Raw genomic sequence first — 16,688 nt, 5'->3', positions numbered from 1 at the left:
CATCTATATTTTTATTATTATAAATCTGTAAAAATTTAAAATAATCTTGTATTTTAATTATATTTTGTTAAATCAATCAATATCCTTTTATCTTACAGGTTAAAAAATATAATTTTCTCTTTACTGTTCATTTCTCAATTCAACTCATTTATTCTCAAATTTCTATATCAATAATTTAGTTATTTTCACTTAATATATAACCATCTATTCTTAATAATGTTACTACTTTACTATTTCTCATTTGTATTTTATTAAAACGAATTATCAACCTGTAATAATATTTAGTAAAAATAATAATGATAAAAAAATAATTTTTTAAAATGTAGTATTATGTGTTTCAATTTGTTTCAAAAACAGTTTTGAAAATTTTGTGTCACGTGATAAATACTGTAATGCGTAAAAAAAAAATTTCATACTAATTTCTTCCTTTTAATAAACTAATATTCGACGTACGTTTATACATTTTATTATTTTAAATATTATTATGATAACTTTAATGTAGATTTAAGTGCAAGATACATTTTTAACAATTATCGACACCATAAACAAGTAATATCCATTGATCGAGTTATTTATTAATTGTTTTTATAAATTCCTATAAATTTTACCTTTGTATCATAAAAAAGTAGAATACAAAGTATAGAAGAAATATTACAATTAAAATATATAAACTACGTTTATAAGTTTAATCATCAATATTTTTATTACAATTTTTTTTTAACAATCTAATTGTTAAAATTTACGTTGATAGTTAAATTATAGAACACAATTACAGTTTTATGTTGTTTTAAATGATTTAGACAAAACAGTGTTTGAATAATTTAGAAAATTTAATAATGTCATAATATTGCTCAAACAAAATATTTTACACATTCACTTCTAATGCAAAATCCTATTTTTCAAAATTTTACTAAATTTGAAAAATAAATTAATAAAGGTTCAGCTAAAAATACCTAAAGAGTTCACCTTTATAAAATAAAAATGCTTGCTAAATACAGTACTGTAGAAATTTATGGACACAAGCTCATAATTATAAAAAACAAAAATTAATTCCAAGTTTTTATATTAAAATTATTATTAAAAAAATTAATAACCACTTGTTGAAATTTGAATAACTAACTATATACAATAAAAACACCTATTTATATTTTATTAATAATATTTTTGTATTGTATATTTAATTTTTTTAATTTTAAAAAAATATTTTATTAGTATTGTGTATTATAACTTAAAGTAAATATTTCTTTGAATTAAGTTAATTGTTTACATACAAAAACTAACTTTTTAAACTTAACTTTTGAAATCTTGGGTTTTGTATTTTATTTTATTTAAAAATATCTTATAAGGGCAACACACTGATTTTCATGGACATTATAAAATTTAATTGACATAGAATAAAGTTCATAAGACATAAGAAAGTAAACTTATTAAAATTTTTTTGCTTTTTCAAAGTCAAAAAAGTAAATTTTAAATTTGACTTAGCTTAAATTGCTAATTTTATCATACGACGAAAGCGACGAACAGTTGACGAATCGGTAACACTTGTGACTTTCACGCTAAGGATACGAGGTTCGCATCTGCCTGTGGCAATTAATATTTTGCATTTTTTTCTATTTAGAAAAAAATTTTCAAATCATTTGATTTTTATCTCATTAAGTTTCATTAACTTCAATAAAAAACCAGCACAGGGGGGTCGCGGCACAGTGGTGACGTGGCATAGTTGGATCAAGTATAATGATATCTGACAGTGATTAAAATCACTATAAAAAAAAAAACGCTGCGATACAAATCTTTAGATAGTGTTTAATTTTAAAAAATTGGTGGATTGTCAAAAGCTTCATAAACTGCTAGTTCCTTATTAATATCCTGATTAAGATAAAGTATGTCGAATGAAAAAGGGATTATTAAAAAATAGTATTTCCCATAAAAAAATTATATTGATCAATACACTTTTCAATAAGTTATAGCATTATAAAGTTAAAAATGTAAAAAATAAAATTGAGAATTTTCACACAATAATAGCATTTGGTAGCCATTTTCACCGTGAAGACAAAATAAAGTCCGAAATTTTTTTTTTACATAATAAAGTAGATTACATTAGCTTTAATTTAATATATATAGAAAAGTGTCAGACTTTCCGGAACACTTTCAAAATTTAAGTTGAAAAAGTCAATTTTTTGTGAAAAAGTTGTCATTTTTAATCCCCCCCTGTAGGCAGGTAAAAAGTCAGATTTATAAAAAAAATATACCAAATGATAGGTAATGACATCATGCATCTATAAAGAAAAAGAATTATATTGATATGTTTATATTTAAAAAAGTTACGGCAGTTTTTAGTAAAGAAAATTGAAAAAATTTCGACAATTAGCGATTTTTAAATTTGTAATTTTTTTGGAGGTTTCCCCCATTTACGGGGAACGAGGGAATTTTTTTTAATTTTTGAGGGTAATGTCTTCAACTAGATACGATTTGTGATCTTTTGACGTATCATTGAAAGAAATCGGTTCGGTGAGAGCTGAAAAAAAGTGGTAACAGACACAAAAAAAAAAGAAAACACATCATTGTAAAACCAATACCTTCTCAGCTTCGCATCGAAGCTAAAATACGGTAGCACAGTGGGGTCACGGCACAGTATGGACGTGGCATAGTTGGGTCAAGTATAGATGATATCTGACAGTGATTAAAACCACTATCATAAGAAACGCTTCAATGCAAATCTGTAGATGTGTTCAATTCTAAGAAATTGGTAGATTATTTCAAAAACTACAATAACTCTTATTCCCTTAATTTTATCCCAATTATTTATTTGATTTATTATTATTAAATATGAATAAATAACATTTTTTGCAATTAAATTTAGTGTGAAATTGATATTCAATAATTTATTATTCTAATTTTTACGGAGATATTATAAAAATAGTACAGTAATAGTATATTTCATTACTTTTAACGCGTATAAAAATTTAAAGAGTTTGACACAATACTTTTCAATAAAAAATGTTTGATACTTATAATAAAGTTATAAGTTTTATACACTGGAGTACAAGGAACTTTCATCAAAAACAAAAATGTACATTTTTAAATCAACTTTTCTCGATGTTTTCATATATGCAATTAAACTTTTTCTATCACTTCTAAGTTTTAATATTATTACTTATTATTAAAAAATAAGTATTTACATATAATAATTAAAAACAAAAAAAAATTGTTTTAAATTAATACTGATTTTGAATAATATGTTAAAAATAAGAAAAATGACATATTTAACCTATTTTGTTAATCCTTTAAAGTTGATTTTTATGAATGTTTATAATAAAACAAATTTATTTATTTTACCATAACTTTTAACTCAATTGGCAAGTTTGAAATTGACATCATTAAATAAAAATTTTTATGAGAATTAATAAAGTTGTATCGTTAAGATTAATATGTAATTAAGAAGTTTTATAATTGCTATATATAGTAAATTCATCAGAAAAGCTCAATATTTTTTTGTATTTTTATCGTAATAGATAACCAATCAAAACAAAGTTATTAAAGAGATTTACTCAATTGAGCGTATTATGATTGTAAAAATCCATTGTTCATTCAGAAGGAACTAAAAAAATTTTTTTTTCTTATATTTATGATTTATGTAGTAACATGTTACGAAAAAAATTGAAATGTTGTAGACTGGTAGTAGCACACACTAATGAGTTAAAAAATTAATAAATTACAAATTAAAATTATAACTTTTGTAGTTGAATACTTTTATCATATCAAATCTAATTCAACAATATTTACTTTAAAAATATTACAATGAATGATTTTAATTGTTTGTATGGATAAAGCTGGTTAAGCTACTTGTTATTTGATTAAGGGATTTTTTTTCAATTTTTGAGGGTAATATCTTCAACTAAATACGAATTGTAAAAATTGACGTATTGTTGAAAAAAGTAGGTTTAGTGAGGGTTGGAAAAATAAATCACAGCCTTAATAAAAACACATAGTAAAATAATATTAACATGAATAAAAATTTCGTCTCACGTAAGGAGACTATAGTAATAGGATCCTTGATATTAGCTTCGATGCGAAGCTGAGAAGGTATTGGTTTTACAATGCTGTGTTTTCTTTTTTTTTTGTGTCTGTTACCACTTTTTTTCAGCTCTCACCAAACCGATTTCTTTCAATGATACGTCAAAAGATCACAAATCGTATCTAGTTGAAGACATTACCCTCAAAAATTAAAAAAAATTCCCTCGTTCTCCGTAAATGGGGGAAACCTCCAAAAAAATTACAAATTTAAAAATCGCTAATTTTCGAAATTTTTTCTATTTTTTTTTCTAAAAACTACTGTAACTTTTTCAAAAATGAACATATCAATATTATTTTTTTTATAGATGCTTAATGTCTTTATCTATCATTTGGTATATTTTTTTTGTAAATCTGACACTTAACCTGCCTACAGGGGGGATTTAAAATGACAACTTTATCACAAAAAATTTTTTTTTTTTTTAACTTTACTTTTGAAAATGTTCCGGAAGGTTTGACACTTTTATATATAAATTGTCTTATGTAGAAAATTTAATTTTATAAAAAATTTACAAATTATTTTCTTTATTCTTAGTATAAGCTTTAATTTAACATATGTTAAAAGAACGTAGAGTTTACAGATTATTTTCAGAAGTTCAGTTTAAAAGTTTTTAATCCCCTTGTGATTCGGTAGAATTTCAAAGAAAATATGCCTAATAAAGAATATATCTAAAGTATTTACAAAAAATTATTAAGATTCATTCATTTTTTAAAAAGTAACGGTAGTTTTAATTAAAAGTTTAAAATATTGAATTTAACAAAACCAATTTTGAAAAATAGTGATTTTTGGGGTAGGTTTCCATTTATGGAAGACAATCACATTATTTCAAATTTTCGAGAGTAATGTCTTCAGCTAGATACAATTTGTGATCTTGTGACGTATCAATAAAAAATATTGGTCCTGTGAGAGCTGAAAAAAAGTTGCAATAGACATAAAAGAATAAACAAATAAACATAGTTAAGTTAATACCTTCCAAGGTTCGCATCGAATTAAAATGTATTACTTTCTATTTATGAAAATTTTCCGAGATGTTGTCTCGTGTATTGAAACATATCGAATTAGAAATGATTTAATGTATTATACAAATAAAAAAAAGAAAAACATTCTGTCAAATTGTAATATGTGAGTAATTGCCTTTTAAGTTGAAAATCATTCAACTATTATATGATATGATATATTTTTTAAAAAATTGTAACAAATTCGCATTGAAACGTTTTATGATTAATTTTTATCATTGTCCAATATCAATCTATACTAATTTAATTAAAATGCTTAGATCCATTTCGCTGGATTCCGACTGAACTCGCCTATATTTTGAACATTTGTATAAAAAACATGTAGTTAGTACGGCATACATTTTTAATTAACAAAATATTGCAGTTCATTCTCTCGTGTAGATAATAAAACAGTAAGTTTTTAGTAACATGATAAAAAATTAGAGAAAAAAAAAAATTCATATGACACAATGGAATTTGTTTATACTTTCAAATAAAATATTTCAAGTAAGTATAATATTATAGAATGCTTAATATTGAAACAATATAATTTCAGTTACGAATCAAAGCTTAAGACAATTTATTAAAATTATAATGTAAATAGTCAACTTAAATGAATATACAAAAAAACATATTTCAACAGAAAACTAATTAAGACAGTCATTTTTAGCAGCATAGTAGATTATATTAGTATAACCATTTTCAGTTGCTTTTAGAATGGTGTCTCTACTCCATGGACAATTATTTTCATGGGCATATTTTAAGCAACGAAATTGACCATTTGCAGCAGCAAGTCTTGTTGTGCTTTCATCCCATTGGCATTTATTTTGGTGAACAAATTTTAGGCAGATTAAATGGCCATTTGCAGCAGCTCCACTCTTTGTTCCTTCATCCCATTTACATCCATTTTCATGTGCATATATCAAACAGTTAATATTACCACCAGCAGCAGCTTCTCTTGTTGTGCCTTCGTCCCACTCACACCCATTTTCATGAGCATACTGTAAGCAGTCTAAATGTCCATTCGATGCAGCGCCTCTCATCGTACCTTCAACCCAACTACACCCATGTTCATGAGCATATTTTAGGCAATCTAGATTACCAAGCACAGCTGCTGCAGCTATTGTATCTTCAGCCCAAGGACATCCATTAACATGTGCATATTTTAAAATATTTATATTATTATTCTGGGCAGCTAATATTGTTATTTTTGCATCCCATTTACAACCATTTTCGTGTGCATATTTTAAACAATTAAAAGAATTATTTGCTGCAGCAACTACAGTTATGTCTTCTTTCCACACACATCCATTTTCGTGAGCATATTCTAAGGATTTTAAAATACCACTAGAAGCAGCTGCTTCTGTTGTTCTTTCATTCCACGGACATCCATTTTCATGTGCGTATTTTAAAATATCCAAATTCCCTTCTTGTGCAGCTATTATTGTAGTTCTCTCATCCCATGGACACCCATTTTCATGAGCATATTTTAAGGATTTTAAATTACAACTAAAAGCAGCTGCTTCTGTTGTTCTTTCATCCCAGGGACATCCATTTTCATGTGCGTATTTTAAAATTTCTAAATTCCATTTTTGTGCAGCTTCTATTGTAGTTCTCTCATCCCATGGACAACCATTTTCATGAGCATATTTTAAGCATTCTAAATTACCACTAGAAGCAGCTGCTTCTGTTGTTCTTTCATCCCACGGACATTCATTTTCATGTGCGTATTTTAAAATTTCTAAATTCCGTATATATGCAGCTTTTGTTGTAGTTCTCTCATCCCATGGACAACCATTTTCATGAGCATATTTTAAGCATTTTAAATTACGACTATAAACAGCTGATTCTGTTGTTCTTTCATCCCATGGACATCCATTTTCATGTGCATATTTAAAAACTTCTAAATTCCCTTTAAATGCAACTTTTATTGTTGTACCTTCATCCCATTTACAACCATTATCATGACAATATTTTAAGCATTCTAAATTACCCCTAAAAGCAGCTGCTTCTGTTGTTCTTTCATCCCACGGACTTTCATTTTCATGTGCATATTTTAAAATGTCTATATATCCATTTTCTGCAGCTATTATTGTTATCATTTCATCCCATGGACACCCATTTTCATGAGCATATTTTAAGCATTCTAAATTACCACTAGAAGCAGCTGCTTCTGTTGTTCTTTCATCCCATGGACAACCATTTTCATATGCGTATTTTAATATTTCTATATTTCCATTTTGCGCAACTATTATTGTTGTTAATTCATCCCATGGACAACCATTTTCATATGCATATTTTAAGCATTCCAAATTACCAATAGAAGCAGCTGTTTCTGTAGTGCTTTCATCCCATGGACAATCATTTTCATGTGCATATTTTAAGCAATCTAAATGACCATGAGAAGCAGCGGCTACTGTTGTTCTTTCATCCCATGGACATTCATTATCATGAGCATATTTTAAGCAATCTAAATGACCCTTAGAAGCAGCGGCTATTGTTGTGCTTTCATCCCATGGACAGCCATTTTCATGAGCATATATTAAGCATTTTAAATGACCATAAGATGTAGCTGCTTTTGTTGTTCTTTCATTCCATGGACAGCCATTTTCATAAGCATATTTTAAGCAATCTAAATGACCCTCAGAAGCAGCTCCTTCTGTTGTGCTCTCATCCCATGGACAGCCATTTTCATAAGCATATTTTAAACATTCTATGTACCCATTAATAGCAGCATACATTGTTATATCTTTGTTCAATTTGTATCCATTTTTACAATCTAATTTTAAAATTTCCAAATTAACATTATCATTATCTTTTCTCATAGAGTTTTCAAGATGGTTTATTTCTTCGTCATCCGAATATTTGTATTGAATTGCTAAATATACATATTTGTTTTATTAGTTTTTGCTGTATCAAAAAATAAAAATTATGACTTAAGAATATCCTAAAATTATGATTGTTTTTATCATTAATCATAATTTAGTCATTCCTTAATATTCGATAAATTACAAAATTTTGTATGAATACATTATTATTAAAAAAAAAACGGTAGCACAGTGGGGTCGAGGCACAGTGTGGACGAGGCATAGATGGGACAAGTATAGATGATATCTGACAGTGATTAAAATCACTATCATAAGAAACGCTTCGATGCAAATCTGTAGATAGTGTTTCCTTTAGAGAAATTGGTGAAATATTTTAAAAGCAACATGAACTCTTATTTCTTTAATTATATCCTGATTAGTAGTTCTTTGATTTTAAAATATAATATATGAATAAATACTAATTATAGTTTTTAAATTTAGTATGAAATTGTGAGGCCAGCTATGATGTATGGAAGCTTAGGATAAGGGTGGCCGACCCCAAGTAGTTGGGATTAAGGAAAAAGAAAAATATTACCAGAAATTCCGGTGGCAATTGACATAATATGATTTATGATACACACATATGCATTTTAACATTGTGTCTAACGTAAGTGTAACATGATAAAAAGTAACCGTAAAATGAAAAAAATAGAATATAAATTTTCGTACTCATATTAAATGTAATGTAACTCGAAAAATATTTGTTTAAATGAAAAAATATAAGATAATTTTTTTGTTTATAATTGTCTTTTAAACAACTTTTGTACGAAACTTTTTTTTGTAAGTTAAATATTTTTTGAGAAAATTAAAAAAACTCATATTTTTTAATTTTTGCGAGGCTGTAAAAAAAAAAAGCTCAATTCCAATCTTGAGGACTATTAGTATGTCATAATACATATTTTAATTCAACTTTTAAAAAAACAAAATTTGTTTGGAAATTTTTTCCGCAATTTTTCCTTTGTTGAATGGCCTAGATGTCAATTTTAAACTTGTAATTGAGCTAAAAGTTATGGTAATATATTCAATTTTTTTTACTATAAACTTTCATAAATCTTTATCAAAAATTTTTCATCCACTTTAAAGTACCCAAAAAATAGGTTAAAAATGAAAATTTGGACTGATATGTTAAAAATAATATTAAAAATCAAATCAGTAATAATTTGAAAACAATTTTTTTTTCTTTTAATTATNCTGGAAGTGTAAATGTGAAACCACAGACGATTTCTGCAAGCAAAACGCCTAAATCATGTTGGACCCTTGCTTTAAAGTCTAAAAATATTAAAAATAATACTTTTACTCAACATTCCATCTTATGTGCCTTAATAGCAGCTTTTATTGGTCGATGTAGTCGCTCAACCAACTCATTTGCAACAGTGTGGTACACTGTCGTGCGAAATTCTTTTCATGCCTAATAGTGAAGCAAAAAATTTTAAATACTAGAAATTGGAATCGCCCGCCTCAGTCATTTGTAAAATTGAAAGGAACGTTATGACGTGCAATCCAACCGCCAAACAGTGCTAGCGTTCCGGTTTTAGTTTTTATTTCCAGTAATGGAAAAGCGTGGCGAGGGGCGGTGTGGCCGAGTCAGTAACGCGGCAATGTTTGACGCTTCGGGTTCGAAACTCGATACGGTCGGTTTCATTTGCTGAGCGAGAGATCACTTCGGCTTATGGAATTGCCATCCTCCGGCGACGGACGATCCACCCGTTCCGGAGTATTAATGGTTAAGAGAGCCTTAAATTTCGCGGGTTTGGAGAGAAAAAAAAATTTTCATCATGTTGATACATATGTCCCTGATGTATAATAAAGTTTTTCAGCTGGACTACATTTTAACTTTGTCAGTGGCAGTCACTAAGGTTAAACGTGTTTTTATGATTTTCATTTGTTAAAAATAATGAATCAAAGGATTTTTATCAAATTTTGCGTAAAAAATTAAATAAAGTATGACAAAGTTTGTGAAATTTTAACAAACGTCTATGGTGAGTCTGCCATGAGTAAAACAGGGGTTTACGAGTGGTACCAGCGTTTCCAAGATGTCCGTAAAAACGTTGTAGATGACGAAATCTCCGGATGACCTAGCACATCAACAGCCAATGAAAACATGGAAAAAATGAAAGAAATGTTAATGAGCGATCACCGAATCACAGAAAAGTGGCTGATGATGTTGGAATATTGATTGTCTCATGTCATGAAATTTTTTCAAGTCAATGACAATACATTATTACTGAAACTTGATATAGCAGGTGACGAAACGTGGGTTTATGGATATGACGTTGAAAGTAAGGCTCAATCGTCCCAGTGAAGTCATTCTGGATCGCCAAGACCGAGAAAAGCTCGACAAGTACAATCAAACGTAAAGGTGTTCTTCTTTTTTAATAACATAGAAATACATGTATTCTTGCCACGAGGTCAAACGGTCAATAAAGAGTACTACCTACAAGTTCAACGCCACTTGCATGAAGAAATAAAAAAAAAAAACGCCCGGATTTGTGACAAAATAATTCATGGGTTTTGTACCACGATAATGAACCTGCTCACACTTCATTGCTTGTTCGTGAATTTTTGGCGAAAAACAATAGTATAATGATACTCAGCCTCCGTATTCGCCAGACATGGCTCTGTGTGACTTTTTTTATTTCCACAAATATTGTAGTGAATCAAAAAAAAGAAGAAATTATTTAAATAGTTTAATACTTTAATAATTTATTGTGTTAATTATGATATAATAATTAGGAGGGGTTATTGATTTAGGGAGCTACTTTGACAGTTGCTCAAAAGAAATAAGTTAAATAGAATATGACGGGATTTTGATTCTTATTTGATCCACTACTTTATTGTATTAATAATATTATTACTCGGGATATGAGTACGAGGGTCTGTAAGAAAGATAGAAGATGATAGAAAAATAAAGTGATCTTTATTTTATTAATATGGGATTTATCATAATTAATTGTCAATTCTTAAATATCAATAATGCCACGAGTTTTGACGGTTATCGATGATAGGTGGGATTGAGTCACCTCGTGTGTCTACCCAGAGTGGTATGGTGGCTATACATATGAACCTCCAACCTAACTCCTGAAATAGACACGTATCAACGATATAACTCTGCCAAGTAACTCTGTACAAACATTATCGATTTATTAAATTTACTTGGTATATTTATTATTATTGATAATCACTTGATTTTCCTGTATGCCTACTTAATCTATATACTCATAATATTTAATTTTAAACCTTATTTATTTTTGGTGAATTTATTAGATTCCTACCTCGATAATTTCTGCTATACTCTTAAATAAATAGATTTTGTATTTTGTGAACAAATATAACTGTGTTGACGGCGGATCACTTCTTGCATATGTTTCGTAGTGTGGAATGGTCGAGCGTAGTGAGTGCCTCTGTAAGTATCTGATTGCATCTGTCTTAGAATGCTCTTTATTTTTGGCTTTTTATATTAAATTTGACCGTAGTTCAAAGGCAAGAAGTAATCCCCGACGTCACCGTTATTTCTTTATTAATTGTAATTTATTACATGTTATTTATTACATTTTCATCAATAATGATCTACATATTATAAAATACAATCATATCTCATATAATAATTTAGACATAGTTTATTACCCTTCATCTTATGTGCTACCATTACATATTGTTTATTATTTCCTGTTTGTTTTATCTAATTAATATATACTCTTTTTCTACGAAATTTCATTAATATTTTTAAACATTTAAAAGGTACATATATATATATATCTTATTTTTATTGGTATACATTTTATTTTGTGTAATTGATTGATTGAAGTCTTAAATAATACATTATGACATTGATGATCTATTGTGTATACAAATAATTTATTATAATATTAATGATGTACTATGTATATCATTACAATAAAGAGAACCTTAAAGCACCGTCGTTTTACAAGCATAGATGACATTAAAAGCTGATCGCTAAATGAGCTAAAGGCTATCCCTAAGATCAAGTTTGAGAACTGTTTCGATGATTGAAAGAAGTGTTGGTACAAATGCTGACACTAGTTGATGTTGAAATAAGAGAGTGGCGTCGATCCGTTTATTGATTTTAAATAACACAGGAAACAAACAGAATACGCACAAAATACTTAGACTAAATTGATTGAAACTAACAATAAAATGCAAATTATGAGGTGCCGAAGTAACGATTCAAACTTTTCGGTATTCGGGAAGACGATCATGTATCGGTATCACGATGATAACTTGCTGTCGTGGTGTCAAGAGATAACTAACTGGACGTATTATTGCGGCGGGGTATCCGACGCTAGGCATTTGTTGGACTTTATACCACGACGATAACGCGTGTGTGTGACGGTCCGGTTACAGTGAAGCGGTGGCTGAGAAGGAGCTGACACGACCGCGGGGTGTCAACGTGTGACAACGCCGTGGCCGTGTCAATGCATAATATATAATAGGAACTTTTTTGAAGGCGAAAATATTAATGTAAATGAATAAATAAATATTTTTTTCCAAAAACGAAAATTCCCATTACTTTCTGAACACTCCTCGATTAATTACGAGTAAATTTTTAACAGTAAATTTATGAAAAAAGCTAAAAATTACAATTTTTTACATTTTTATCATAGCAAATCATTTCTATGAAACATGCAGATCTTAATTAATAGTTTTAATTATTTAAAAATTATTTATATTGATGTAGTGTACATAATACGTGCTGCTTGTTACGTACTCTTTGAATTAAAATATATTACTACGTAATCTTATAATCAAACATAAATATTTTTTATATTAATTAGAATGATTTTGTTATAATTTTTGTTCATTAGCAAAACTAATGTTGTTTTTTTGTGTTTGTCATCTAATATACAGGTTGATTTTTTTATCATAACCCACTCAATTACTTACAGAATAATAATAAATTAACACATTTTTTTTTCAATTATCTTTAGTTACACATCATTCTTGAATTATTAACTATGTAATACTTTTTAATTTCATCCCTTATGCCTGGTAAGGGTGTCAACTTCGTTTTTTTAAATAATAACACATATTTTGAATTTAATAAAATGTTTGAGTTTTTAATTTAATAGTAAATGGAATTTGAATTTTTAATAAAACTTAATTTGTTTATTAGATATAAACATTTAAAGTTTCAAATTGTTGAGTTAATATACAGGGTGTTCAGTAAATAAGGAAACGAATTTCTATTGTACTCATTGTTTGTAACAATTTAACTGTTTCCTAACTTACTGAACACCCTGTATAGGTATAATACACAAGGGTCTACAAATACAGGTAGCAATTGGAATTTTTTTGACATCGATATTAGCAGGTACACAGCATTGTTATTATCAATGGCAGTAAGGTACATTGTTGTGAATTTATAAATACACTAACTGACAATACAAAAAGTATATCTATTGATAGTCATAATTAAAATAAAAAAAAATCCGTGACTGTGATAGCAATATCTTAAAAAACCAATTAGCTACCTGTATTTGTAATCCCTTGTGTATTATACCTATATATTAACTCAAAAATTTTAAACTTTAAATGTTTATATCTAATAAACAAATTAAGTGTTATTAAAAATTCAAACTCTTAGAGTCATTTTTCTATCTTGATCGAGAAAACGTTTGTCATGCCAAGACATGCCAAAAATAACCAAGGAATCTTTGGATTCTCATGACTATTTTCAGCACGACTGGCCATCAACTAACGCCGACCCCCACTGACCGCATTTATTTTCATCCTGGACGGCCGGCTAAGCCGGGGGCTTCCCTAATATTTGATAATAAAATTCCTCACTATAAAATGCTGTTAAAATAACTTAACATCATTCAGTTTTCGCTAATTATCTTTATTTGTAACATTCAACTAGTCGTAATAAAGTATTATATTGTCTTAATATGTTGTATATTTTTTACTAAATGGTTAAATTACGTTCGGTTTACACATTGTAACATTGGCGCAGGCGGTAAAATTTTTGTTTTATTTTTATTGAAAAATTTGATGCTTATTTTCCTGCAAAGGTAACTTGTAGCAGAGGAAATATTCAAAGAGGTGGGTGGAACTATTTATTCGACAGTTACAAGTTTTCTAACATAATTGTGATAATTAAATATTTTACGATATACTATTATTTTAAAAGCATTTTAATGGTATTGTTACTTTAATTAGGAATAGTTCTGGAAAACTTGTAATATAATTAACTGAGAAGGTATTTATTTTACTACGATGTGTTTTTTAGCTTCGATTCGAAACTGAGAAGGTATTAATTTTACCATGATGTGATTTTTTTTTTTTATGTCTGTTACCACTTTTTTCCAGCTCTCATCGAACCAATTTCTTTCAACGATACGTCAAAAGATCACAAATCGTATCTAGTCGATGACATTACCCTCAAAAATTGAAAAAATTTCCCTCGTTCTCCGTAAATGGGGGAAACCTCCAAAAAAATTACAAATTTAAAAATCGCTAATTTTCGAAATTTTTTCTATTTTTTTTTCTAAAAACTACTGTAACTTTTTCAAAAATGAACATATCAATATTATTTTTTTTATAGATGCTTAATGTCTTTATCTATCATTTGGTATATTTTTTTTGTAAATCTGACACTTAACCTGCCTACAGGGGGGATTTAAAATGACAACTTTATCACAAAAATTTTTTTTTTTTTTTAACTTTACTTTTGAAAATGTTCCGGAAGGTTTGACACTTTTATATATAAATTGTCTTATGTAGAAAATTTAATTTTATAAAAAATTTACAAATTATTTTCTTTATTCTTAGTATAAGCTTTAATTTAACATATGTTAAAAGAACGTAGAGTTTACAGATTATTTTCAGAAGTTCAGTTTAAAAGTTTTTAATCCCCTTGTGATTCGGTAGAATTTCAAAGAAAATATGCCTAATAAAGAATATATCTAAAGTATTTACAAAAAATTATTAAGATTCATTCATTTTTTAAAAAGTAACGGTAGTTTTAATTAAAAGTTTAAAATATTGAATTTAACAAAACCAATTTTGAAAAATAGTGATTTTTGGGGTAGGTTTCCATTTATGGAAGACAATCACATTATTTCAAATTTTCGAGAGTAATGTCTTCAGCTAGATACAATTTGTGATCTTGTGACGTATCAATAAAAAATATTGGTCCTGTGAGAGCTGAAAAAAAGTTGCAATAGACATAAAAGAATAAACAAATAAACATAGTTAAGTTAATACCTTCCAAGGTTCGCATCGAATTAAAATGTATTACTTTCTATTTATGAAAATTTTCCGAGATGTTGTCTCGTGTATTGAAACATATCGAATTAGAAATGATTTAATGTATTATACAAATAAAAAAAAGAAAAACATTCTGTCAAATTGTAATATGTGAGTAATTGCCTTTTAAGTTGAAAATCATTCAACTATTATATGATATGATATATTTTCTAAAAAATTGTAACAAATTCGCATTGAAACGTTTTATGATTAATTTTTATCATTGTCCAATATCAATCTATACTAATTTAATTAAAATGCTTAGATCCATTTCGCTGGATTCCGACTGAACTCACCTATATTTTGAACATTTGTATAAAAAACATGTAGTTAGTAGGGCATACATTTTTAATTAACAAAATATTGCAGTTCATTCTCTCGTGTAGATAATAAAACAGTAGGTTTTTAGTAACATGATAAAAATTAGAGAAAAAAAAAAATTCATATGACACAATGGAATTTGTTTATACTTTCAAATAAAATATTTCAAGTAAGTATAATATTATAGAATGCTTAATATTGAAACAATATAATTTCAGTTACGAATCAAAGCTTAAGACAATTTATTAAAATTATAATGTAAATAGTCAACTTAAATGAATATACAAAAAAACATATTTCAACAGAAAACTAATTAAGACAGTCATTTTTAGCAGCATAGTAGATTATATTAGTATAACCATTTTCAGTTGCTTTTAGAATGGTGTCTCTACTCCATGGACAATTATTTTCATGGGCATATTTTAAGCAACGAAATTGACCATTTGCAGCAGCAAGTCTTGTTGTGCTTTCATCCCATTGGCATTTATTTTGGTGAACAAATTTTAGGCAGATTAAATGGCCATTTGCAGCAGCTCCACTCTTTGTTCCTTCATCCCATTTACATCCATTTTCATGTGCATATATCAAACAGTTAATATTACCACCAGCAGCAGCTTCTCTTGTTGTGCCTTCGTCCCACTCACACCCATTTTCATGAGCATACTGTAAGCAGTCTAAATGTCCATTCGATGCAGCGCCTCTCATCGTACCTTCAACCCAACTACACCCATGTTCATGAGCATATTTTAGGCAATCTAGATTACCAAGCACAGCTGCTGCAGCTATTGTATCTTCAGCCCAAGGACATCCATTAACATGTGCATATTTTAAAATATTTATATTATTATTCTGGGCAGCTAATATTGTTATTTTTGCATCCCATTTACAACCATTTTCGTGTGCATATTTTAAACACTTAAAAGAATCATTTGCTGCAGCAATTACAGTTATTTCTTCTTTCCACACACATCCATTTTCGTGAGCATATTTTAAGGATTTTAAATTACCACTAGAAGCAGCTGCTTCTGTTGTTCTTTCATCCCACGGACATCCATTTTCATGTGCGTATTTTAAAATATCCAAATCCCATTCTTGTGCAGCTACTATTGTAGTTCTCTCATCCCATGGACACCCATTTTCATGAGCATATTTTAAGGATTTTAAATT

General features: G+C 28.1%; 1 protein-coding gene across 2 annotated transcripts in view; it reads right to left on the bottom strand.

The window, feature by feature from the left end:
• Positions 1-5,530: 5,530 nt before the first annotated feature.
• Positions 5,531-16,688, bottom strand: part of LOC126895450 (uncharacterized) — an 82,592-nt gene continuing 71,434 nt past the window's right edge. For both annotated transcript variants that reach the window (XM_050667309.1, XM_050667308.1), the window contains exon 3: positions 5,531-7,945. In XM_050667309.1, coding sequence (XP_050523266.1) covers positions 5,715-7,892 — 2,178 coding nt within the window. In that variant the 5' untranslated portion in view covers positions 7,893-7,945 and the 3' untranslated portion in view covers positions 5,531-5,714. The remainder of the gene's footprint in view (positions 7,946-16,688) is intronic.

The sequence above is a fragment of the Daktulosphaira vitifoliae genome, unplaced genomic scaffold (assembly GCF_025091365.1).
Source record: "Daktulosphaira vitifoliae isolate Bord-2020 unplaced genomic scaffold, ASM2509136v1 Scaffold_1, whole genome shotgun sequence".
NCBI classification, from domain to species: Eukaryota; Metazoa; Arthropoda; class Insecta; order Hemiptera; family Phylloxeridae; genus Daktulosphaira; species Daktulosphaira vitifoliae.
Note: the sequence above shows the minus strand (reverse complement) of the source record. Positions and strands in the feature narration are given on the sequence as shown.